The sequence below is a fragment of the Cervus canadensis genome, chromosome 7 (genome assembly GCF_019320065.1).
Source record: "Cervus canadensis isolate Bull #8, Minnesota chromosome 7, ASM1932006v1, whole genome shotgun sequence".
NCBI lineage: Eukaryota > Metazoa > Chordata > Mammalia > Artiodactyla > Cervidae > Cervus > Cervus canadensis.
Window position 1 is genome coordinate 71,156,048 of NC_057392.1, and position 25,606 is coordinate 71,181,653.

A 25,606-nucleotide genomic window follows, 5' to 3' on the forward strand; every position below is an offset into this window, starting at 1 on the left:
ATGAAGCATTTCTGGCTCATAAAATTGATCCAGGAAGAAATAGTCACAGAAAAATATTCCATGAAATGTAAAACTGACAGTGGTTAGCAGTATACACTGTAAAATTTGCTATTGATTGAAAATTGACAGACAAATCAAATCTTAATAAAATTTTCATCTTTAAATTGTTCTAGAAAAAATTGGACCTGGTAAAAGTAGTGACCACAGACGCTTTGGAAAGATTATACAGACAAAGAAGCTGATTGATGTGTCATATCTTTGCCGTAATATTTGCATAGAAAATAATTGGAACCAGTGACAGCAATTTTACTAAAATTATGATGAAAATGCAAAAATTGAGGATGAGTTTAACTGAGACATGTAGAAAATTAAGTAAAGAATTGTCTTACTGGAAAGAGCCCTAGGAAATACTTTTTTCATGAAAATTCATCCATATTGAGATATTTCTGATTAAAATGTTTGGATAGAACCAGAACATCGGCAGAATAAAGAAGATAAGTAGAGCCAAAATATCCTTAATATTTGAACTCAGGTGGGACTCTCTAATGGTGCAAGAGACCTTGATTGTATGGTGTCAACCTGGTGGTGGCCACCAGGTCAGTCTAGCCTCTTGACAGTGCAAAGAATGCCTGAGGGACAAAGGAAAGTGCCTCCCTTCCCAGGAAGCTTTGGCTCTTCATAAGTGCTTAATTTACTGACTGACTTGTCTCACCTCATCTTGTCCCAAGAAAGAATTTAAAGCTGCTAAGAAAAAATAAAATACAAGATAAAACAAATTTTCAAATAAATAAGTAAAGAAATCATCGTTATGAGAATTATTCTGATATACCAATCTAGCAATACACCAGGAATTCATTACGTCAATTTCTTTTTCCGTGTCTCTGTAACACTATTAATAGCTCCTTCCTGGGAGTGAAATATTAAAAATACTTCTTTGAAATTTCTTCCCAAACACATTAATTCTAACCCATACCTAGATGTATTTAATTCAAAATTCAGCCTCAGTATAAAAGAGAGTTAGCTGCACAATAGGGTGACAACAGGTCCAGCATTGAAAACTGAAGTCCTGCAGGTGCCCACATCACCTGTCTGGTCCTCGGTTTCCCACAGTGCTTTGGTCTGTGCCAGGGTCGACAGCAAACATCAGTGTTTGCTAGCATATGTCAAGATCCGATTCCCTTCTTCCATTGTATCTGAAATAGAAGAGCAAGAAAAAAACTGGAAATAAATATACCACAGTGTGAGGTGATTATAGAGATTTTTAAAAGTACTGGATGCTCTTGAGTTAAACAGCCTCGTTAATGGATGCCTGGTACACCAGAATGCTCTTCATAGATATTTATTCTCTATAAAACAGTGTAAAACCTACTTATCAAATGGTTATTTTTATACTCCTATTATGTGCAAAGTTCTGTGCTGGATACTGGGTATTTAGGGATGAGCAAAAAGTCAAGAATTCTGCCCTCACAAGCATCTGTTCTAATGAGAAGGAAGAGGAAAATTAGAAGAGTCAGAACAATCTAGAATTACAAATCATGATGAGGACTATTAAAGAAAAAGGATGCAGAGCAAGAAGAGGAGCTGGTGGGATAAGATGTGGATGGCTGGTGAGAGAAGTCTTCTCTGGGAAAGTATCAGTTAAGACGAAATCAGATGGATGATAGGGAACCAGCCAAGTGGGGTAGAAGAGAGCTTTCCAGGCAGAGGAAACAGCAGGTGCAAAATTCAGGGCATCTGCTGGTCAGAGAGGAGTAGGGAGGACTCGGAGATCTTGCAGAGCCCAGTTGCTTACCCTGGCTAACAGGTGGAGAGGAGGACTATTGGGAGGAGGACAAGGGACACTGTGGACGTGGGACCCCAGTTCAAACATCCTTACAGTATTAAGGTGAAATGTACTTGAGGCCACTGAGCTGTACACTTAAATTTTATATTATGTCTACTTTACTATCACCGTGGACAGGAAACAGACGTTCCCTAAGCATTTGTTTGTTCAGTTGCTAAATCCTGTCCTACTCTTTGCGACCCCAGGAACTGCAGCACGCCAGGCTTCCCTGTCCTTCACCATCTCCTGGAGTTTGCTCAAACTCATGTCCATTGAGTCAGTGACGCCATCCAGCCCTCTCACCCTCTGTCGTCCCCTTCTCCTCCTGCCTTCAATCTTTCCCAGCATCAAGGTCTTTTCCAGTGAGTTGGCTCTTCACATCAGGTGGCCAAAGTATTAGAGCTTCAGCATCAGTCCTTCATATTCAGCGTTGATCTCCTTTAGGATTGACTGGTTTGATCTCCTTGCTGTCCAAGGGACTCTCAAGCATACACTGTCATGAATGCTGTTCCCTCCTCTTTCAGACCCACAGGAGCCCCCGGGAGCGCTGAGCAATACAATGTGGGAATGGTCGGCACGCACGGGCTGGAGACCTCTCACGCGGACACTTTCGGCAGCAGTATTTCAAGAGAAGGAACCTTGATGATAAGAGAAGTAAGTTGGTATAAAAACTCTGTAGAAGTGTGTTTCTTAATTGGTTTTTATGTTAGAGCTTTCACAGAGGATGCTTACAGCATGTATTTTAGGGAATGAAGGGTGGGGGAGGGAGAAGGGCCCATGTTTCTAAATGGTTGGGTGATTTTAATTGGCCACCTTCTTTCTCACATCCTTCCGAGCTTTTGCAGTATGACTTAATCACATTAGTCCAGATTCTTCAGTGGAAGCTATGCAAATTGGAATATAGCGTTTGAGCCTAAGGATATAAAACTGGAGACCCAGATGTTTCCTAGCACAGGAAAACAGAAACGAATGGTCTATTCAGATAGCATCAGTGGCCTTGCTGTGCCTCCTTCTCCCCACTCCAGGTTTTACCCTTGCGCATTTTGTGTAGAAAATGCTCTCTGGTTCCAAAAAGGGTGATATCATCTCATCCAGTTAAATGAACATTAAAGACTGTTAAGCTGTCCTGGTGAAGGAACAAAGAAATAAGCAGATGTACGTTAAAAAAAAAAAATGTACCTTAGCATTTTGAATAATTTTTTTTTAAACTCTAGGAACATCATTTTGGGGGGGCGGGGGGCACACATTTCCTTTCATCTGCCTCTCCAGCATGCAGTTCATGCCCATTGTATCTGTGCTGACCAGAAAGGCCTGGACATGTTAGAATCCATCTTTTCTCATTTTTCACTCCACCGTCCCTGTGCGAGTGTAACAGCAGGTCTTAGAAGGAAATTAGTGGCTGGTGACGCTGGGCAAAAGTTACTTGACCTCTCCCTGAAGCCGTTTTGTCATCCATAAAATTCCATAAATAATAGTAAATGACTCACAAGATGTTTGGGAGGATTCAATGAGCTAATTGCCTAGAAGCATCCAATAAATGACACCTATTTTATTTCAGTCTCTCCACAGCATCAGGCTCTCCTTTTCCTTGCTATCACTTCCCACTCTTCCTTTCTGAAACATAAACATATGTCATCTGTCATTCCCCTTCGTTAGCCAGGATTGATTAGAAAACACTAACCGCAGGCTTTGCTCTCCAAAAGAGGCAAAGGGCATCTCATTTTTGTAAGAAAGAAAGGAACTGTAGTTTTAGGATGAATAAGGCCTTTGAAATAATGATGAGCAGTAAAGCTATAACTGGAAGACTAGTTCGCAAAGCACATTTCTAGAATTTCATTTTATGGCCTTGCCGAATATTTCAAGTAGACTTTTAAAGAGCCCTTTCACGGAAGCCTGGAATGAAAAATGGACTTGGCTGCTGAAGTTGACATTGTGTCGTGCTGGCATATAAATCTCCCTGCGTGGTAAATGGATAATTTCAGTGGAAGTGTAGAGGGCTTCTCTCACTAGACCCCGTCACCGGGGAAAACATAAGGGGAAATGTTCTGGAATGAGTTACTCTCTGACTCCAAATTAAAGGACTCCAATTTCTAATGTGGTTTCAGATTTGCTGGAACCTTTAGGACAAAGTCAATACCTTGACATGGTTATTTGGAGCCACATTTTAAGCTCAGTCACCATCCAAATGGCTCCGTAATATTTAAAGCATTCCAACACTACGACCGTAGCCAGTCACCTTGAAAATTGCGTTCACCAGTGTCGTATATAAATTTGATCTATTGAGGACCCTATAAATTTTTTTGTCCTCTCGATTTCTAAATTCTACTCTTTCCAAACATGGGCTTTTAAAATAACAACCTGAGTTGAAATCCATTTAAAATGTGTGTATTAAAAAGATAAATACAAATTAAAGTGTGACCGAGAGAATAAGAAAGTAGAAACTCTTAATGGTTCAGTTCATCAGTAAGATGAACATCAAGGAGAATCACTCAACTCAGACTTCCCTAGTAGTTTAGTGGTTAAGAATCCACCTGTCAATGTAGGGGATACAGGTTCGATCCTTGGTCTGGGAAGATCCCACATGCCACGGGGCAGCTAAGCCCATGTGCCACAACTACTGAGTCTGTGTTCTAGAGCCCTTGAGCTGAAACTCCTGAGCCCAGATGCCCTAGAGCCCATTCTCTGCAACAAGAGAAGCCACTACAATGAGAAACCTGCGTATCTCAACTTCTAAGAGAGCAGGCCCTGCTCTCCGTAACTAGAAAAATCCCCGCGCAGCACAGAAGACCCAGCAAGGTCAAAAATAAATTTTTTTAAAAGAGGACTCAGCTCTTTTTTTAAAAGAAGGACTCAGCTCGTCCTTCTCACAGGACTGGACGAGATGGATCTGTAGGAATGCACTGGCTCCCCTCTCCATGGTCCTGTCAGATATACAAATCCCGCTTGTAGCACACACCCCTGCTTTGCAGTTCTACCTTTCCCTCGCCTGCGACCCCATAGGACCTTTCTTTCCTCGCTTTCTAGAACACCACCACACCATCTATCATCTGCCACTTTGTCCACGGGAGACCAACTGCTGAAAGAGCTATTCTTGTTCCCAGCCCATTCTTCACCCCGAAGACCCCTGGGGTCTGGCTCAGCTTCCCTTCCTCCTGGAAGCCTCTCCATGGGCCTCTGTCCACAACACCTTCCTCATTACCCAGCTGGTATCTCTCCAGGGTCTGTCCATGCCCTGAACCAGGACACTGGCTTACCCGTGAAACTGTCTGGGTTATAAGTAATAGAAAAAAAAAGAATCCACTTACAAAAACTTAAGAAAACACGGCAGGGGACTTCCCTGCAGGTCCAGTAGCTAAGACTACACTCCCAGTGCAGGGGGTCCAGGTTTGATCCCTGGTCAGGGAACTCGATCCCATGGGCCCCAAGTAAGAGTTTGCACACCACAGCTAAAAATCCCGAGTGCTGCAGCTAAGACCAGGTACAGCCAAATACATAAAATAAATTTTAAAAAGGAAAATAAAGGCTGAGCAAGTATCAAAGACTGGGGAATAAGGGTTCAGAGGTATTTCCTAGAAGGAATCAAAAGCAGAGAATGAGTTGGGACCCTAAGTAGAGTTAGAATCAGAAACTGCAAAGGGATTAGGAGCTCAGGCAGCTTCTTCGGGCTGGTCTCTGGCCCTCTTGCCGCCTGTCTCTCTTTATCCTTATCCCTGTTCCCTCCACTTTCTCCCTTGTTCTCTCTCTCCACATACCAGGTTTCCCTTCCGCAATCTTGTGCTCTGATCTCTCCCCACCGTACCCCCCCCACCAACATTGCAAGGTGTTCACCACATCCCAGTTCAGCTGCCCAACAGAGACTGACCGGTATCTCTCAGACTAACTGGAAATTCCAGTGGGAGTCTGGTTGTAGTTAGCTCGGGTGTCCTGGTCCAATCGATCAGCTGTGGCCAAGAGCAGAGCCACCCAGGACAGCAGTGGCCAGAGCACCCAGGCTCTGCTGCAACACAGCCTCGGTTCTGACCGTGATTTCACCACTTACAACCCATGTCACTCAGGGGAGGTTAATTGAATTCTTTACACTGAAGTTTTTCCATCTGTAAAACGGTGATAATGGAAACTAGCTCTTGGTGGTACTGTAAGGATATGAACCTAAAGTGTTTATTTAGCACAGTACCCGGCATATAGGGATACTCAGAACACTCCAGTGCCCACCCCATGGTGCTAGTGAATGCATGAAGAATTAGTTGGGGCTCTTTTAATGAAATCCTAGAGGACAGAGCTGCTGGTCATTTATCTTCATGTTCCCAGCAGAATGCGTGGCACACAGAAGGTGTTTAATTCTAAGAGAGTGCTGGTTGAACGCACCAAAGGGTGATGACTCAGAAGTGGGAAGACTCAGGGGTCACCGCTGAATTCCTTCAGGCTTCTCAGTGTCTGCACCATTTCTCTTGTGAGACTCTTCCAGTCTTTCTTTTATAACCAGTATGTCTGCATTCAGTTTTGGCTTGAGGCGGAACCCTGCTGATCCAAGAGAAACCACAAAACTCTAAAGAGACAGTGCGTGATTTATGCTACTCGAGAGTTGTGGGGAAAACGGTGAAAAGCTGTTCAGTATTACAACAGGACGGAGGAGCTGCCCGGGACACATAAAAGAAGAGACGACAAAGTAAATTAGGACTGAACCCCTTAAATGTCATTTAACAGATGAGATGTTCACATGAGCACTATGACAAAATGAGTCCAGAAAACGCCCCTCTCCTGAGCAGTCAGGGGCCAGGAGCACTGTGCCAGGAGACACGGAGGACACGAAGGCTTTCCGGTTATTTCTCAAGCTTCCTGGTAATGTCAATTACATGCACCCCTTCAGGAACTTGGGAGTCTTTCGTCTTCCCCCCAGAGGGCCTCCTTTGACTTCAGCTTTAATTGCAAGACCGGGACAGGCTCCAGAAGGAAGGAGCACCAGCTCTTGACCACGCCAGCCCAGACGAGGCAGGAAGTGGACCTGCCGTGAAATGCTCCACACTTAGTGGGTACTCGGAAATATCGGTCAAATGAATGAAAAAAAGAAAAGTCAAAGAAGGGAATCATTACTCAAATTAGGTCTCCTGTGAGAAACCTCAGTGAGCCAGCCACATAAATGTCAAGTTAGAAAATATAGTCCTGGACAGGACTACAGTGTGGGCACTGGTTTCTGGGAGCAAAATTTTCTTGTAACTCTGTGTTTCTTTTCTAAAATTTTTGGGAGGAGGCTCTGCCCTCCAGGGCAATGATTTCCAACCTGTTCGGTTATACAGCCCTGTCAGTAAGAAATCCAGGGAATGCCACATAATACAGTGTATTTATTTATTTACAAATCATGCATTTATCCTTTGGCACTAACATAGTATATATATTACAAAGTACCTTTAAAGGACATTGAAAAGGGGAAACTACAGGCCACCCTTCCCTTCATGACTGCATTTATGCTGAGTCAGCACAGTCTTTCCCAGCTGTCCTGGGAAGGGGAAGAGAGGAGACGGGTAGGCTGGCGGCGGGGGGCAGGGATTGGTACAAGGACCTAACCGCAAATGGGAGGGATCTCCTGGATCTTAGCGGGGAAGGTTGGGCCCCTGTGGGAGGACTGACCCAGCTGATAACTTAGTGGCCCAGAGTCACTCCCTCATTCCCAGACCTTTGAGGAAGACTTTTCTTGGAGCACAGATTCCTCAAGGGCCTGACTGTGCGGGCAGAAGGGCCCCAGCCTGCCCAGTCCAGAGCTGGCAGGGGCGTCCCGCCAAAGCAGACACATGGCCAGGCTCTGCTGCCTTCATCATCTTGGCCTGTGTGGTCTTGGACTGCTTATTTAACATCTCTGAACTGTGGTTAATAAATGAGATAATACTTGTGATGGGGGGGATGGGAATGGATACTATAAACTATAGCTATATGCTATATATGCTATAAATGCTATATATGCTATATATGCTATAAATGGATGCTTCAGATGCATTGCTGGTCATGATGACTTCATATTTTTAAAAAGTTGTATTGGAGTATAGTTGATTTACTATGTTATGTTAGTTTCAGGTGGATAGCATAGTGAATCAGTTATACATTTACATATATCCACTCTTTTTTTCTTCAGATTCTTTTCCCATTAAGGCCATTACAGAGTATTGAGTAGAGTTCCCTGCGCTATATACAGTAGGTCCTTATTAGTTATGTATTCTGTATAAAGTCATGTGTATATGGCGTCCTCAATCTTTCAGTTTATCCCTCACCCATCTTTTCCCCTGGTAACCATAAGTTTATTTTCTACATCTGTGAGTTGATTTCTCTCTCTCTCTCTTTTTTTTTTCACCAGTTCCTGGCACAAGGCACCATAGTTGCTTACTGAGAGATTCAACATTAGTGATAGTGGATGTAAAGCCATATTTTCAAATTATCTTTATAGATTACTTCCGTGTTTTCTTTGTAACTCCCATCAGCTATGATTAGCTAATCATTGGTTTGACCTCAGGGCTGACCAAGAAGCCTATGAGTTGGGAATCATCTCTGCATTTTCTTGGAGTACCCTAGGCAAGGATTATTAGTGTTATCTCAGACTAATGCTTCTCTTCAGAGATGTTTTAGGTCACGTTATTGTTTTTCATTTATGTCATTGTAACCTCGTGATGTGATCTGGTGTGCACATGGAGACACACTGCAGAAGAGGAACATCATGTGTGGTCCCCACCAAGCCCTGCTCCACAGTCCACCCGTGGCATTACTGTCTTCCTACAGGGCACCCCCACATTATATGTGCCCCCTGACTGCCCCTCATGCAAGAGTATAATGCCCTCGGGTCAATTCGTGTACTAAATAGTAGCAACCTTAACCTTTCTCTTAGATGAAACTGAAATCTGGGTGTCTTCCCACACCCCCGTGGGACGGTTTGCAGGCCACTGTGCCTGGGCTGTGAGGGGTGATGTCACTCTTTGTGTTGTGTGCCCCCCCAGCCGTCCGGAGAGAAGAAGCGACCGGGCCACAGTGACAGCAATGGCTTTGCCGGCCACATCAACCTCCCGGACCTGGTGCAGCAGAGCCATTCCCCTGTGGGGACCCCCACCGAGGGCCTGGGGCGCGTCTCCACCCACCCCCAGGAAATGGACGCCGGAACTGAAGTAGGTGCTGGGTAGGAGCCACAACAGTCTGTGTTCTCATTTGGAGAGTCTGAGACCCTGGTTTCCTCAAGAAGGAGGTTTTGACAAGCTCCCAGAAACCTATTTGGTTGGGTTCTGCAGGCTTCCCAGGTGGCACAATGACAAAGAATCCACCTGCCAATGCAGGAGACCCAGGTTCGATTCCTGGGTCAGGAAGATCCCCTGGAGAAGGGAATGGCTCCCCATTCCAGTATTCTTACCTGGAGAATCTCCACAGACAGAGGAGCTTGGCAGGCTACAGACCCCGGGGTCACAAACATTTGGACATGACTGAGCAACTGAGCACACATAACTACTTACGCATATACTCAGATGGAGGCAGTGTTAGAAGCAGAGCAGTGAAAAGTTCACAGGTAGCAGCTGAACCAATACATGTTTTTACAGATGAGAATACTGAGGCTCAGAGAGGTTAAGTACCTTGCCCAAGGCACACAGCTGGTTTGTGACAGCCCTGGGACCAGAACTGGGACCTCCTGTCTCTCCGCTGGTAAAGAATCCACCTGCAGTGCAGGAGACCCTGGTTTGATTCCTGGGTCAGGAAGGTCCCCTGGAGAAGGGATAGGCTATCCACTCCAATATTCTTGAGCTTCCCTGGTTGCTCAGCTGGTAAAGAATCTACTGCAATGCGGGAGACCTGGGTTCGATCCTTGGGTTGGGAAGATCCCCTGGAGGAGGGCATGGCAACCCACTCCAGTATTCTTGCCTGGAGAAACCCCATGGACAGAGGAACCTGGTGGGCTGCAGTCCATAGGGTCGCAAAGAGTCAGACATGACTGAGCAACTAAGCACGTCTCTCAGGCTAGGGATGAAAACTTCAGCCTGTAGAGATTCCAAGGCCAATAACTGAGGTTCATATTTACATTAACTTAGTCAAACTAAATTTGACTTAGATGAAACAAGGTTGAAATGATTTGTTTATGAAAAGTAGATACATCCCCAAAGTGTTCATCTTCCTAAACTCCAAATCACACAAGAAAGGGAGAAATGGGATATTATCTTTCCTCTGCAGAAAGGAGTCTGGGAAAAAAAGCCAAAATAAAAGCAGTCTGTTGGGCAGTGCTTATGCATGTCCTTGACCGAGCAGGTTGGATGAGGTCATGGTGCTTGGTCATGTTTCATGAATGAATAGTCCTGTGAATCACCATAGACCCTACATGTATTTATAAAGCATATGCACTGCTCTTTTTGATGTTTCCACATGCTGTGTTTTTATAATGCACCATTTGGATTCGAAAGTTATAGAGTAGATGAACTTTATTTGTTGCAGGGAAAAGAACACGGAGCATTCTACTAATATTACAGCTTCATGCACCGTGGACAGGTTTTTCCTGTCTGAACACCTCTTTGCGTACCAAGGAGGACTCTGTGTGGTTGGACTCTGCTTAAAATTCTGCTGCTTCCCCAGCTCTAAGTGGGAGTGTTGGTACTTGCCACACCTCCTTCACAGACTTCTCAAGATTGAAGGAGAGGATGTCTGTGAAAGTGCTCTGTTTGGCAGGGGGAATCCTACCTTGTGAAGGATGAAATGGTTTTGATTCATAACATGAAGGAGAAATCTTGAATTACATTGGGTTTTTGTGGTTTTTCTCTTTATGTGTTTAGGGGTCTTGGGATATAGGTTTTATTTTTACATAAAACCTTTTTAAAAAATGAAAACTTAAAGACATTTATCCCCCAAAAAAATGCTTCTTATGTTCATGGTTGAGGTTCATATTTATATTAATTTAGATGAAATAAGATTGATTTGCTTATGAAAAATAAAAATAAATACATTCTCAAAGTATTCATCTTCCTAGACTCCAAGTCACACAAGAAAGGGAAATTTGTTGGTGATATTAAAAGGATTTGACAATAACAGACAAAATGAGGAGATGGTATTGAAACTCCTTTAGCAAAAGTCAAATGTGGAATATCGTGACGTGAAGCCTTGAAAGTTTAGTGTCTCCTAGTCTATTTCTGATTTCATAGTCAAACAGTGCTGTCCAGGCCTTTTGGGTTATTTTTTAAGTAAGCTGTCGAGGTGCCTGCAAACCTAATATCTTCATGAGGTCCCTAGATAGAGCATATAAATATGTGTTGTTTTAAGGAAACCATCATGGGAAGGAAAAGAGTCTTTATTCCCTGGAAGAAATTGTCTCTGTATTGCAGATTTTAAGGCTTCTTGAGTCAACACCAGCCCACCTGCATCACCAGGCCAGCATGAAAGGCCTCAAATGGGCCAGGAGGGAGTCGAGTGGCTTGAGTGTCCAGGATGAAGTGCTGCTATGTTCACATGCTTACTTAACTCATTGCCAGTTTGTCTACTTTTCTTAAGACTACTTAGTGGGAGGTTGCTTTTACTTAGAGAGAGTGATAATCTCTCTGTCACCACAGCTATCTTACCAGATACTAAGGTGCCACATGTGGTACATAATGTCATTTGCTCACTGCAGCTCTTGCAGTCTGATAATTCACGAACTCCTACCAAGATCCAGTGGTTAGTGAGGAACCAATACCAGGAGAAGCTAGAGAGAGAACCATACCCTTTGACGTGGTGGTTAGGGTGTATACAGTTGGGTAGTTTGAAGAATCTCTAGTAAGCTTCCCTTGTGGCTCAGCTGGTAAAGAATCCGCCTGCAATGCAGGAGACCTGGGTTCAGTCCCCGGGTTGGGAAGATCCCCTGAAGAAGGTGAAGGCTACCCACTCCAGTATTCTGGCCTGGAGAATTTCGTGGACTATACAGTCGATGGGGTCGCAAAGAGTTGGACACAACTGAGCGACTTTCACTTTCACTTAGTAATTGTAAAGCCCAAGCAGAGTATTGTTAACGTTGTTGGTTGCTGTGGTATTTATCTATCTGCTCTTCTTAATCTTGCTTATTGACTAGTATGGCCTGGGAAGCAGCACCAAAGCCTCCTTCACCCCCTTTGTGGACCCCAGGGTATACCAGACGTCTCCCACTGATGAAGATGAAGAGGATGAGGAATCATCAGCTGCGGGTAAGTTAGAAGTCCCCGATGTTTTAGAAAGAGCTTGCTTTTCCGTTCTGATATGGCCTGATTAAAAAAATTAATTCTTCATTCAGTAGTTAAGCCATTAACTGCTTAGGCCCTGTCTTAAAAGGAAGACTTTTTATTTTTTATAGGATTCCTCAAAGTTCTGTTTTGTTTTGTTTTTTTTTTCACCTTTTCTGTTTTGATTCTGGTAGGAACCCAGAGGTATCCAGGGGCCCTGGGAAAAGCTGTTCCTCCGAGATCTCCAAACTCACCACCTATTTCTCAAAAGCAGTTTCTGGGTACAATGCTGTGCACGCAGTAGAAACTTAATAAATGCGTGTTGAGTTGTGTTGAGTTCTAGGTGTGTGCTTCCCACTGCAAAAGTCTGGCTGATTTAGAGGAGAGTCTTGCTTTCTAGAATTCTGCAACTCACTAATCATCAGACTCACCTTTGGCCAGTTTGTCGATGGATAACGTGGCATTTCAAAAAGTAAATCTTTCCTGCATATATAACAGGAGATGGGGATGGTATATTTAATTTTATGAGATGACTATTAATTCCCTCAACTGCTCAAGTAGTGTCTATAAACCTATTTTACTAATAGATAAAATCTGCTTTTATGAATGACTTGTACTTGATTCTACTAAAAAAAGTGTAAAATATTTATAGCTTCAGCATTTCTTTGCCTTTACTATAAAGCACACTAAACAAGGAAAAACCCTAGTGTTTTGAAGCCCCTTCTCCATGTCTCCATTGGTTTATATTTCAAGATGCCACTAATTTCTTTGATTCTTTTTCTCAAAGCTCTGTTTACTAGCGAACTTCTTAGGCAAGAACAGGCCAAACTAAATGAAGCAAGAAAGATTTCAGTGGTGAACGTAAACCCAACCAACATTCGGCCTCATAGCGACACACCGGAGATCAGAAAATATAAGAAGCGATTCAATTCAGAAATACTTTGTGCAGCTCTGTGGGGTAAGTAGGTGCTTGTAACATTCATTAATGGATTGAAGAGAAATCTTACCATCAGAAGAGTGTTGATTCAATCATGGGTGTTAGAGACCTGACTTGGGACTATCTTGGCCTCAAGAAAGATCAAGAGCAATTTTATATTTAGGAAGAACTGATATACTCAGGATAACAGAAGGAGATCCAAAATGATCTTGTCGCACAACAGGGATGGGCTCAAACCAACAACAGACCTAGCTCCCACTTAATACTCACCTACCATATGCCCAGCACAGTGTGAGCATATGTGAAAGGTGAGAGAACTAGGAATCACTGCATGAATATGAGTGGGGTGAACCTTGGCGAGGTCTCAAGGTGGGAGTTACCGAGAGAGCCAAGGAAAGGGTGGGTGTCACAGGAAAGGAATAAAGGCAGATTGTGCTGGCATCACAGCCATGCCTCAGGCTCCTCTCAAGAACACTATTCTAGGCGGTAGAGCAGCTTCATGTAATGAATGCTGCTACCACTTTATAAAAGAACACTAATTTCATTACTAGAGCAACAATGATTTAATTACTGTCTCAGAGCTTCTACTTCTACACTCCCTACTGTGGTATGCCTACTTGCTCACTAGTGTGTATTTACAAGGTACAGCTCTTAGGCTTTGCAGGGACCCCTGACACAGGAGAGTAAAGCCTGTCAGAGTCAGTCTGGGGACCCTTCTTAAATTTGCAGGTGTAAACCTCCTGGTGGGAACCGAAAATGGCCTGATGCTTTTGGACCGAAGTGGGCAAGGCAAAGTTTATAATCTCATCAACCGGAGGCGATTTCAGCAGATGGATGTGCTCGAGGGACTGAATGTCCTCGTGACAATATCAGGTATGTTGTGAGATGACCAGATCTGCATGGGTGGGAAAGGCGATCGCCTCGCTTCTGAAGGAATAGTAAGCTCTGCTCGTCCCACCAGCCAGTGGCATAGTGAATTGACAGTGCAGTGAGTGACATCACCCACGTTTTGTAACTCTGGAGATTCTGACCTTCCACGAGAGGTCTCTCACCTCTGAATCTGAATCAGACAGAGACGTGACAGCTCTGTGCTTATGGGGCTTTGTCTCTGCTGGGACTCGGCAAGGATCTCCTTAAGGTGTCTGCAACTCCAGTCACCACTGTCTGTTCTCAGAGGAGAATATAAAAATGTAGGCCTCTGGGAGTGAGAAATTTTGTAAGCAGAAATTTCTCTGGTCTCTTTTCTTGTAAGAACTGCTTTAGCTTATAGTTCACAGATGCTTTAGCAAGTGCTGCTGGCCCATAGGTGATTGCATCTGTGAGGAGATTTGACTGTAGGAATCATTATTGCTACACTCTGCAGCTTTCTGGTTCCCAAAAAGAGCCTTAAAAAAAATGGAGACAGGGACTTCCCTGGTGCTCCAGTGGTTAAGAATGCATCTTGCATTAATGGAGGACAATCTGTAAAAATACTGAATCTCTATGCGGTGCACCTGAAGCCAATATAATATTGTAAATCAACTATATTTCAATAAAAATAATACAATTAATCAATGTGGAGAAACAAATAGAAAAAAGAATTCATCTTGCAATGCAGGAAATTTAGGTTTCAATCCCTGGTCAGGGAACTAAGATCCCATATGCTATGGAGCAGCTAAGCCCATGTGCTGTAACTACTGAGCCCATGTGCTACAAGTACTGAGCCCATGTACTATAAGTACTGAGCCCATGTGCTACAAGTACTGAGCCCATGTGCTGCAAGTACTGAGCCCATGTGCTACAAGTACTGAGCCCATGTGCTATAAGCACTGAGCCCATGTGCTGCAAGTACTGAGCCCATGTGCTACAACTAGAGAGTCTGTGCCCCACAACCAAAGATCCCACATGATGCAACTAAGACCCGACGCAGCAAGTAAATAAATAAAAAATATGGAGACGATAGTGAAGGCCTTACTACTGACAGGTTAAAAATGTGACCTGAAAGACTCTGTGTCTGTTGAAAGTTTTTCCTTGCAGATGGTGTTTGAAGGAGTTTGATAAATAATGCCCCTCTTGCCCCCTCCCATCCCCTCCAGTATGAAGCCAACTGTACCCCTGCACATTAGAACCCCCTGAGGAGATGTGAAAAATCTAGGATGTGCCCCACACTAGTGGGTCAGAGTCTGGGATGTGGCCCGGGTCACAGAGGCTTTGGTAGCTCCTGACGTGTCTCCACTCTGCAGCCAAGCTTGAGAACCAGCCTGTTTCTCAAAAGAGACACATTGGGTTCCCCCTGGGTTGAGTCTTAAATAGGGTTTAGCTCTTACGCTATGCTTCTGTTTTGAGAAGATGCCTTCACAAGATGCCACAGTTCTGTCTTTTACCTTTCCACTGAATGCTCAGAGTTTCATCTCTTTTTATCCTCCCCAAACAAAGGTTAACCAAGTAAATTCTTGTTATGTTATCATTTAATTCACTATAGTCCTTTATTTGGGCTTTGCTAGTGGCTCAGATGGTAAAGAATCTACCTGCGAGGCAGGAGGCCCAGGTTCAGTTCCTGGGTTGGGAAGATCCCCTGAAGAAGGGAATGGCAACCCACTCCAGTATCCTTGCCTGGAAAATCCCATGGACAGAGGAACCTGGCGGGCTATAGTCCATGGGATTGCAAAGAGTAGCACATGACTGATGGACTAACACAGTCCTTTATTCTGGGTAATGAGTTCTTGATTGCTATACCCCCAAATCAAATTTACAGCCATACATCTGCCAGACACCTACCAAAAGGGGAAATGATATCAGAAAATTCATGTTCAAGCTTCATTATGTGATGCATCATTTTTAAAAGTGTAACTATTCCCTGCTATCATGAAGCACATGGGTAGGGAAAGAAGAAAATGAAAATAGGAGCCAAAGATTCTTGAAGTGCCAGCCTCCTGCTCATCCTGGCTATTGTGATCAATGCATACTCAAGGCTTTCGACTGCAAAGAGGAATAATAACTGCACAGTGGTTCCCTTAATTTCAGTAATAAAGATATTCTTCCATCAAATCCAGTGTGCAATGTTTTAATGAATTCTCTTCCTCTGTTATATATCACATCTGCAAAACGTATTTTTTAACAAGACATCAAAAGAAAAGTAAGTACTGGAGACACTTCAGAAAAGAAGTGGATAAATTTCTGATCACTTAGAAAAAGCCACCCCAAAGGACAGTTTCTTATCTGGTATTTAGATACTCTCAGATGGTTGATTAAATTTAGCTCCTATATATGCCTCAATGTTTTTAAGGTGTTTTCTTGTCATCCTAAGAATTCTGTACTCCAGGATCACTTTGCCAGCATTTCCCAAAGGGAACTTGTACATTTTTGCACAAGTACACATCTTTTTCTCCATTCTTATTTCTGTTTGGTACTTCTTTCAGGGATCTCAGCCCCATAAACTCTTCCAGGGTTATTTTCTGAGCCCAGATTGCCTTCACTGAACTTGTTTCTCATATCCTTATGCAATGCCTTTTTCTGTTTAGCAAAATGAAACTACGACCAGCTGTCATCTTTAAAGTAAGAGAGGAGGCGAGTAAGAGGCTCTGCATTAACATATGCTGTGTTGGGTAGAAATGAGGAAAAGGCAGTCACACCTGAGTATGCTAAAATGTCCGTCAACACTCCTTCGTGTAACTAGACCTGGAATGTTTTGGAATGCTGATCAACTGTTCTGTTACAGAATTAGATCTTACTGAGCAGACATTGCCCTTTGCATTGGGAGGAGTGAATAAGAGGAGCTTGCTCAAATAAGAGACCACCAGGGCCCCCCTGGTGGTCCAGCGCCTAAGACTTCGTGCTCCCCATGCAGGGGGCCCAGGTTCAATCCCTGGCAGGGTAACTAGATCCCACATGCCACACCAAAGACTTGGCAGAGCCAAATAAATTTAAATTAATTTAATAAATAAATAAATATTAAAAAATGAAGTTCATGTGAAGGAAAAAAAAAGTAAAAAGTGGTTGTTGTTCTTCAGTCACTAAGTCATGTCTGATTCTTTGTGACCCCATGGACTACAGCACACCAGCCCTCTGTCCTCCACTGTCTCCTGGTGTTTGCTCAGATTCATGTCCATTGAGTTACTGATGCCGTCTAACCATCTCATCCTCTGCTGCCCCCTTCTCCTTTTGCCTTCAGGCTTTCCCAGCATCAGGGTCTTTTCCAATGATTTAGCACTTCGCATCAGGTGGCCAAATTATACAATGATTATTTGCCCAAAACACTTAAACCTGTTTTAATCATAAGTTCTGGCAGATGCAATACTTTGATAATGCTGGAGACACTGGTTATTATGCCTTCACACATGCACACAATTATAAATGAAAATAAAATGGAGATGGGGAAGGATTAAGAGAAAAAGCTGTCTCCAGACCTTTAAATTAAAGCTCTGTTATTTTTACAGGAAAGAAGAATAAGTTACGAGTTTACTATCTTTCATGGTTAAGAAACAGAATACTACACAATGACCCAGAAGTAGAAAAGAAACAAGGCTGGATCACTGTGGGAGACTTGGAAGGCTGTATACATTACAAAGTTGGTAAGTCTCAAGATGTGGAATTGTTTGCTCAATCCAAATTATTCAACTAAGTTTCATTCAGTTTTTTTCTATCAGATACTGGTGATGCATCTGTGACTGGTTTAAGACCCTGCTGGAACCTTAAATATACCTGCATTATTTCCCCAAAGGTCAGATTGATGAAGTTCAAAGAGTGCATTCAGAATAAAGTCCTAGGCTTCAGTTTGACTTCCTCTCAAAGACCCATTAAAATGACAATAAAAGAATAAAAATGCTGTCAACCCACAAGGACAAAGGGACCAGGAGAAGACAAACCAGATAACAAGAGATGTCAACAAATTGAACAAGAGTAGTTTGATGACTTGGAATAGACCTAAGTGATCAGGAAATGCTGAATTCTAAGCCTGCTCTGAGGAAAGTCATCAAAATCACCCCAGTCACTCAACAGAAGCCAGAAAGGCCTAGGACCTGAGGCCCCAGGTGTATTTGAGGTGGAGGTGAGGGTGGGACTAAAAATGGGAGGATTGTTGGAAAGCTTATGAACAGCAAATCCTACAGAACTCAGTCAGAGAGCCACCCTCCCTGACTGCAGCAGAAGATGAAAGGTGGGCACAGCCAGTCTCCTGATGCAGAATAATGAATTATGAGGTCACACTAATACACACACACACCTTCTTATCCTGCTTGGCTCCCCAAATGTTGCCAGTCATGCTTATATCCCCAAGCAAGAGATTGAATGATTGTCTTTGGGTTAGCTAAATGGCCAGAAAGAAAAGATGTTCAGGTACTAATATTTGACATATTGTGAAAAGAGCATGCCATCTAACCACCTTAAAAGTGAAGCCCATCAGTTGATTAGCCCACAATAGCATACAGTGGGGAAATCCACTAACAGGAAGGAAACTTAGAAAGAAGGGACTTTAGAGGAAACAAGGATAATGAAGAGTGGAATCAAAAAAAAATTTTTTTAAAGAAACTATAATAACTTCAAGGAGATTAGAAATACCATTTCCATAAAAGAATAGGGTTTTTAAAAAAAGAAGATGAAAGAAGGTTGGAGAATGTCATTCAGAGAACAAGGAAGACACCTTGGAAATTAAAATATATAGACAGGAATAAAATATAATAAAAGGGTTGGAAGATAAAGATGAGAAATGTCCTAGAAAGTGGGATGAAAAGAAAAAGGAGAGGATGGGTAAGAGAACAAAAAGATTCAATCCATGTAGTTCGAAATCTAAGTTACATGAGTTTTAGGAAAAAGAGAAATTAAGAAATGGAGGCGGAAGAAGGCATCAAAAGAAAAAATTCAAGAAAAGTTTCTAGAATTAAAACCTCAAAAATCTCCAAATAAAAAGATTCACTGAGTACCCAGTATATGAAAATGAATGAAATACTCAAAAATGAATGAAAAAAGACCTACGAGAAGACACAGCAACGTGAGATTTCAGTACCCAGGAAGAGAGAAGGCTCTTAAAGCTTTCAGATTACAAGTAAATAATTCCCTGGTGGTCCAGTGGTTGGGGTCCACGCTCTCACTGCCAAAGGTCTGATTTTGACCTCTGGTCAGGGAACTAAGATCCCACAAGCTGCACTGTGCAACCATAAATAAATAATAAGTAAGTAAACAGTTTACATATAATAGACCCAGAATTAGATGGCCTGGGACTTATAGCAATGCTGGAAGATTAGAAGACAATGGGGCAAGGCCTTCAAAGTTCTAAAGGAAACATTTTTTTTCACTTAGTAATTTATAGCCCATCTGTATTACCCAGAGTTCTCCAGAGAAACAAAACCAGTTTGTGTGTGTGTGTGTATGTGAGTGGAGAGAGAAAGAGAAATTAGTCCAAGCAGAGTGGGACAATGGAGGGTTCAGGAAGAGGTACTTCCAAGAAAAAAAATGTTACTAATAGATTACCTGCCATATTTGACTGTATTAAAGGCATTTATAACACTAACAGAAAGTTTCCATGTGCTTAGGAGATAGATGCATAAGAAATAGGAAGTGGAAAAAATTCGGGAGAACAAGAAAGGAGTCATAATAAGGGTATACCACATGTCTCATCTATGAACAGTCATGATTTTAGCGCAAGATATTGACTTAACCAAATATTGTAACTATAAGTGTGTTGGAGGCGTGAGGGAAGAAGAAATGGGTACATTTGAGAGAGAGAGAACTAGAGAGAGGAGGCGGTGATAAGAGACAAGATCCTTTCTAGGCTCCAGAGTCAGTAGCTAATATCAGATAATATCCACAACTGAAAAAAATTAAATAACGTTATTAGCATGTCATTGAGAAATATGGAAGTGAATTGCAGAAGAAGCAGTTGAAAGTATATTAAAGACAGAATATGAAGAGGTATGCTATAGGAAAAGAATTCAGAGAGCAAGAATTTGGTCAGTTACCCTGGGCTAATTTCTTTAGGATACAGAATACTCTGAGTGTTCAAACATTTTATAAAAGATAAAATAAAACAACTGCTGGGAATTCCCTGGTGGTCCAGCAGTTAAGAATTCACCTTCCACAGCAATGGAGAAGCCAACATAGAGAACAGATTTATGGACACGGTGGGCGGGGGAAGAAGGAGAGGGTGACATGTATGAAGAGAGTAACATGAAAACTTACATTACCATGTGTAAAATAGATGGATAGCCAATGGGACTTCGGTGTATGATTCAAGGAACTCAAACAGGGGTTCTGTATCAACCTAGAGGGGTGGGATGGGGAGGGAGATGGAAGGGAGGGTCAAGAGAGAGGGGATATACATATACCTATGGCAGATTCATGTTGATATTTGCAGAAAACAGCAGAATTCTGTAAGCAGTTATCCTTCCATTAAAAATAAATTTTTAAAAAAGAATCCGCCTTCCAATGCAGGGGGCACAGGTCCCATCCCTGGTTGGGAAACTGAGATCCCACATACCACGCCGTGTGGCCAGTAAATAATTAAAACAACTCTCTGTGTATTGTCTTAGTCTGTTCAAGATGCTGTAACAGAATATGACAGGCTCGGTGGTTTATGAACAACAGGAGTTTATTTCTCAAAGCTCTAGAGGCTGAAAAGCTCAAGATCAAAGTGCTGTCAGATTCAGTGTCTGATGAGAGCCTGCTTTCTGGATCATAGAAAGTTGTCTTTTTGTTACAACCTCACATAGTCGGAAGGGAGAGGTATCTCTCTGAGGTCTCTTGTTAAGGGCACTAGTCCCTTTTAAATTCCAATAACTGGAATCCAAGTTTGAATAATATGCAAATGGAAGATATTATATCTCTACGCATTTATTGATTCTTCTGCCATCTTGCCATACCAGCTCTCAGCTGCTTACATGTGAGTGAACATTAAAGCCAAGCAAGAAAACATGAAGGATTTTTATACAGATTCTTCTTACTATAAGTAATTCACATCTAGACTTGGTGGTGAGAGACAGTCCTAACCAGTTACATCTTTTGATAGAGCTTTCAGCAGAAAGCAAAAGGCCCCAGGTATTCTGCAGACAAGTTCACTAAAGGAGTTAAATCCATACCTGTAAGAATATCCCACACCAGAGAACTGCAATGTGGGAGACCTAGGTTCATTCCCTGGCTTGGGAAGATCCCCTGGAGAAGGGAAAGGCTACCCACTCCAGTATTCTGGCCTGGAGAATTCTGTGGACTGTATAGTCCATGGGAAAGCAAAGAGTTGGACATGACTGAGCGAGTTTCACTTTCAAGAACATCCCACACCAGAGCACCACCCTCAGTCAGGGTGATATATAGTGATGTGTGTGTGTGTGTGCGTGCCTGCCTGCTCAGTGGTGTCTGATTCTTTGTGACCCCTGTGGACTGTAGCCCACCAGGCTCCTCTGTCCATGGGATTCTCCAGGCAAGAATACTGGAGTGGGTTGCCATTTCCTTCTTCACCGGATCCTCCAGACCTAGGTATCAAATCCTCGTCTCTCACATCTCCTGCATTGGCAGGTGGGTTCTTTACCACTGAGGCACTGGGAACCATTCATCAACACAGAAGCTGGAATAAATTAATAAACTTAACTCATAATGTTTCTATTACAGTTAAATATGAAAGGATCAAATTCTTGGTGATTGCCTTAAAGAATGCTGTGGAGATATATGCTTGGGCTCCTAAACCATATCATAAGTTCATGGCATTTAAGGTAAGTAGACATGTGATTACCTAACAAGGGCTTGTTTCTTTAGGTTTCCACCAGGTAACAGTGCTCTATCTTACACAGACATGTACCAATTTTTCTATATAGAATAATTCTCTTTTAAAAGTGTAGGAACTCTTGTTTGTTATTCTAAAAGTAAAGACTGGGCATTAGCAAATGCTATTAAATTAATCAAATTAAAATTTGGGTGCACCTTCCTCCTCCATTTCAGGTCTATGCACCATCACCTCTAAGTGGCTTTTAATGGGGAATGGTTACTAGGCAAAGCATTCGTTGTAATATTAGACGATGAGATTCATTATACCCCCACCTCACTCTGATATTTCATCTGAAAAAGGCAGACCAACAGCAGCACTGTATCTCAAGTTTGAACTGAGTCTCTTAATCTTATAATCCTCTTAAGCCTTTTTGGTTTAAAGTCCCTAAAACTCACTTGATGGTCATATATCCCCACTGCTATTGGACTTCAGTGAAGTGAATACTGAATAGAGTCACATGTGGAAATGGGCTAGATTCTCTGCATCCTTCAATTTTCATTGCTTTTTCATTTTTTATCTTGTCTAAGTCTGTACTCACCGTGGTTGGCTTGATCACCCTTGAGAATCAACAGAAGTAGTATGGGGTGATGCCGGTCCCATTGACTCCAGCACCTGAAAGCTGACCCCCAAATGCCAGAAGGACCAGGACTTACAGGCAGTCTGATGTTTTCAGAGATACATAGCCTCCCCATAGCCTGTGTTAATTTATCTTCTGTCCATTCTTTCTCTCTGCCTACGTCTTTCTCTTTACATCTCCTTGGCTCTCACTTTGCTCCCTACCTTTACAACGCTCATCTTTCTTTGACCCTTTACGTGTTATTTCTTGCCACCTAAGCCATGTGAGGGCAGAAGCTGCCCTGGGAACATTATGAGCCCCTCTTCAGGGCTGAAGCACCCCAGTTCTATCTTATTCTCTTAGCAGCACAAGGAGTTCGTTTGTGATGAGCTCAGGAAGGTGGGTTCATCGATGGAAATGGGCACCCCTCCATAACCCCATGTTTATGGAGAAGAATTTTGGGGCTGCATTAGGTTAGTGATAACACTTGGGATGACTCCTGAAAGCTACAGTGGTGCTGCTGTTCTGCCAAAGTCTCTCTTTGCAAAAGCTTTTCAATCAAGACCCGTTCCAGTTCTGAAGTTACTGCCATCAGCGTACAAGCCAAACTGCAGAACTGATGGCAGAATGCTTTGTTCAGCAAACCATGGGCAGCCTGGAAGGAGGGGTGAGCAAAGGCAAGGACTTGAATAGGAAAAGTCTAGAGCTGGCAGGAGGTTGAGCCCTCCTATGGGACAAGGACATTTGGCTCAAAACCTCCCATACGTGAAAATGATGTTAGTAAAAAAGGAAGGAGGAGTCTGTTAAGCGGCCAAGGCACTTGTGGTTTCACAGATTCTCTCCCAGATTTCCAGGCCAGTACAGGTAGAGTGGGGTTGAAACAATGGCAGAGGAAAAAGAGGGGAGACTGAACAGTTACCTGGGGCTTAGACTCCAGAGTCTCACACACAGAACTTTGATAGATGTGGCTGGAACTCTTTGGTTTTTGTCTAGGTAAACCCAGCTAGCCAATGTAAGCCACAGGTGTTGAGATGTACCACCTCAGCCTTCTCTCTCTGTTGGTCAAACCCAAGCCTCAGATCTCCACATTAAGTTTAGAGAAGGTGCCCGTCTGATGGGCACTCACTCACCCAGGACAGTCAGAACCAGAGCAGGCATGATAACTCAGAACAGGCTTATTTAGCACAGAACTGGCCCCAGCTGCCCGCCTCCCCAGGCTGTCCCTAAACAAGTAGTAGCCTTGCCTGGGCCTGGCTGTCACTCCGGAAGGAAAGGGGCCAGAGAGGTGACCGACCTTCTTGGGGAAAAGGCCAGATACAAACAGGAAAGAACAGCAGTACCCAGGCACCATGTGTTTAATACATGATAACACGGTCAAAACTGACAACTGTAGACCAGCTTCTCTTCCCCGGAGGACAAGGGGTAGAGCAAGGGGCACAAATGGATGCTAGACTCTTCCTCCTAGAGCCAGAATATGACTAGCTCTAAAATTGAAAGAAAGATTTCCTAGCTTTTCGATTTAAGAAAAGTCAGACGTGAACTCCCACAGGAAATAGCTAAAGGAAAAGTTTATTAACATAATGTCTTTGCATGATGTGGACTCTCACAGGGTGATTTTTAAAGTCTTTTGCAGATCTCCAGCACAAGCCACTGCTTGTTGATCTCACGGTAGAAGAAGGTCAAAGATTAAAGGTTATTTTTGGTTCACACACTGGTTTCCATGTAATTGATGTTGATTCAGGAAACTCTTATGATATCTACATACCATCTCATGTAAGTTCCCAAAAGCAGACTTTCAAGACTCTCTGTTCGACAATCTGCATGTAGAGATTTGCTTTTGTACATTTGTAGTGAAAGTCATGCTAACTTTTACTAATCAGTAAAGCAGATAGACTTTTAGCCTTCACCAAATAGATTATACTTTTCATACATAAAACATGTAAATTTAACTAATTTTTACAGCTGCTTGAATCTGAGTAACATGTAATAGCAATTATTTGCCATTTACTGGACATGTTGCTTCCTTGGATTTTATATTAAAATACATATGATGTTTTCATTCAAGTGCACAAATTCTATTTTTTAAAGCAAGAGTATAATAGATGAGCTTCTATTTTTACTTTGGGAAGGCGATGGGTTCATTTTATGTGGAAGAAGGCCAGTGGTCCTTTTTCTGCTCTTGTTCCTCTCTTCAAGTGGAAGACAATGTCACGTGGTAAAATCAGACACCCCCAAGCACATGCTCTGGCTCTAGCATGTATTCACTTTGCAATAATGGACACATTGGGCAGCCTCTTCAGCCCTCAGCTTTCACATCTGTAAAATGGGCTAAGAGGACCTATCACATAGAGTTATCATCGGCATTAAATGAGGTGATGCATCTAAAGAACATGGCACAGGGTCCTGCAATTTGCAGTATTAATATTACTATCCTGACACATTGCCTAAAACATGACTTTTTAAAGGAAATGCTGCCCATGGTTTCACGTAGTAGGAGAAGTGCAATGTAAATTGTGTCTCCCATATGTATATAGTCCAAGGCTAACATACAGTAGAAACTAGTCATCAACAAAGTCTGAGATTCAGTCTGTTGCTGTTTGGTATTTTAAAGAGTTTAAAGACTACTCCACAGAAGCACAACAATTGAAAAAAGTTATTTTAGTGCATGGCCTACGCACATCATTTGTTACCACATTGCAGCTTTTTCTCATGTGTGTGTACACGCACACGGGACTCGCAAGCCACACTGTTTTATGAGGGGACCAAGCTATCCCCATGATTGTCCTCCAACCCCTCGGTCATGTCCGCCCTGCACCTACTGGACAGCCATGACATTCTCCACCAGGGGTCACAGTAATCCCATGCCTGTCTTCATTCAAGTCAGTCTAAGCTTATTTGAATAGTATGCTTCTTTTTAATGAATGGTAATTTAAAATTTTTTTTCTCAACAAGCCATTAATTTGGATTATTCTTTTATTTAGTCACCCAGATAAACAATCTGTTTTGAATTTTCATAGCCTATTTTGGTCCCAACTTTTGGCCCCATATGGGCTGTTTCTAGCATATTCAACTGGTTTGCATTTTTCCTCATCTTTTTTAAAAGTAGACAAAAAACACGAGATTTTTTCAATGTTCATGAGAATGTGCTCAAATCCCAATTTTACCACCACATGCTAGGACAGCTTTGGTCAAGTTATATAACCCCTCTGAGATGCAGTCACTTCCCCTGTGGACAGAAATACCTACTGTGTGGAGCTGTCCTAAGGCCCAGAAGTTACGTATGTAAAGAGCCCATGCTTGGCACAGGGCAGGTTGCTCCGATGTTGTAGTTGTTGCTCTTAGGAACAGGTAAATTGGATTCTTGACTTCATCCCTAAGTTTGCATTTA

The 25,606-nt window shown here is 42.7% G+C and overlaps 1 protein-coding gene across 8 annotated transcripts in view; it reads left to right on the plus strand.

Annotated features, from left to right (window-relative positions):
• The window catches only part of TNIK (TRAF2 and NCK interacting kinase), a 390,807-nt gene that overhangs the window by 356,565 nt on the left and 8,636 nt on the right, over window positions 1-25,606 (plus strand). For 4 of the 8 annotated variants that reach the window (XM_043473737.1, XM_043473738.1, XM_043473740.1 and 1 more), the window contains 9 exons: window positions 2,347-2,476; window positions 8,800-8,964; window positions 11,871-11,982; window positions 12,192-12,278; window positions 12,785-12,955; window positions 13,664-13,807; window positions 17,350-17,484; window positions 21,509-21,609; window positions 23,842-23,991. In XM_043473737.1, coding sequence (XP_043329672.1) covers window positions 2,347-2,476; window positions 8,800-8,964; window positions 11,871-11,982; window positions 12,192-12,278; window positions 12,785-12,955; window positions 13,664-13,807; window positions 17,350-17,484; window positions 21,509-21,609; window positions 23,842-23,991 — 1,195 coding nt within the window. The remainder of the gene's footprint in view (window positions 1-2,346; window positions 2,477-8,799; window positions 8,965-11,870; window positions 11,983-12,191; window positions 12,279-12,784; window positions 12,956-13,663; window positions 13,808-17,349; window positions 17,485-21,508; window positions 21,610-23,841; window positions 23,992-25,606) is intronic. The other 4 variants (XM_043473739.1, XM_043473741.1, XM_043473743.1 and 1 more) reach the window with 1 other exon arrangement.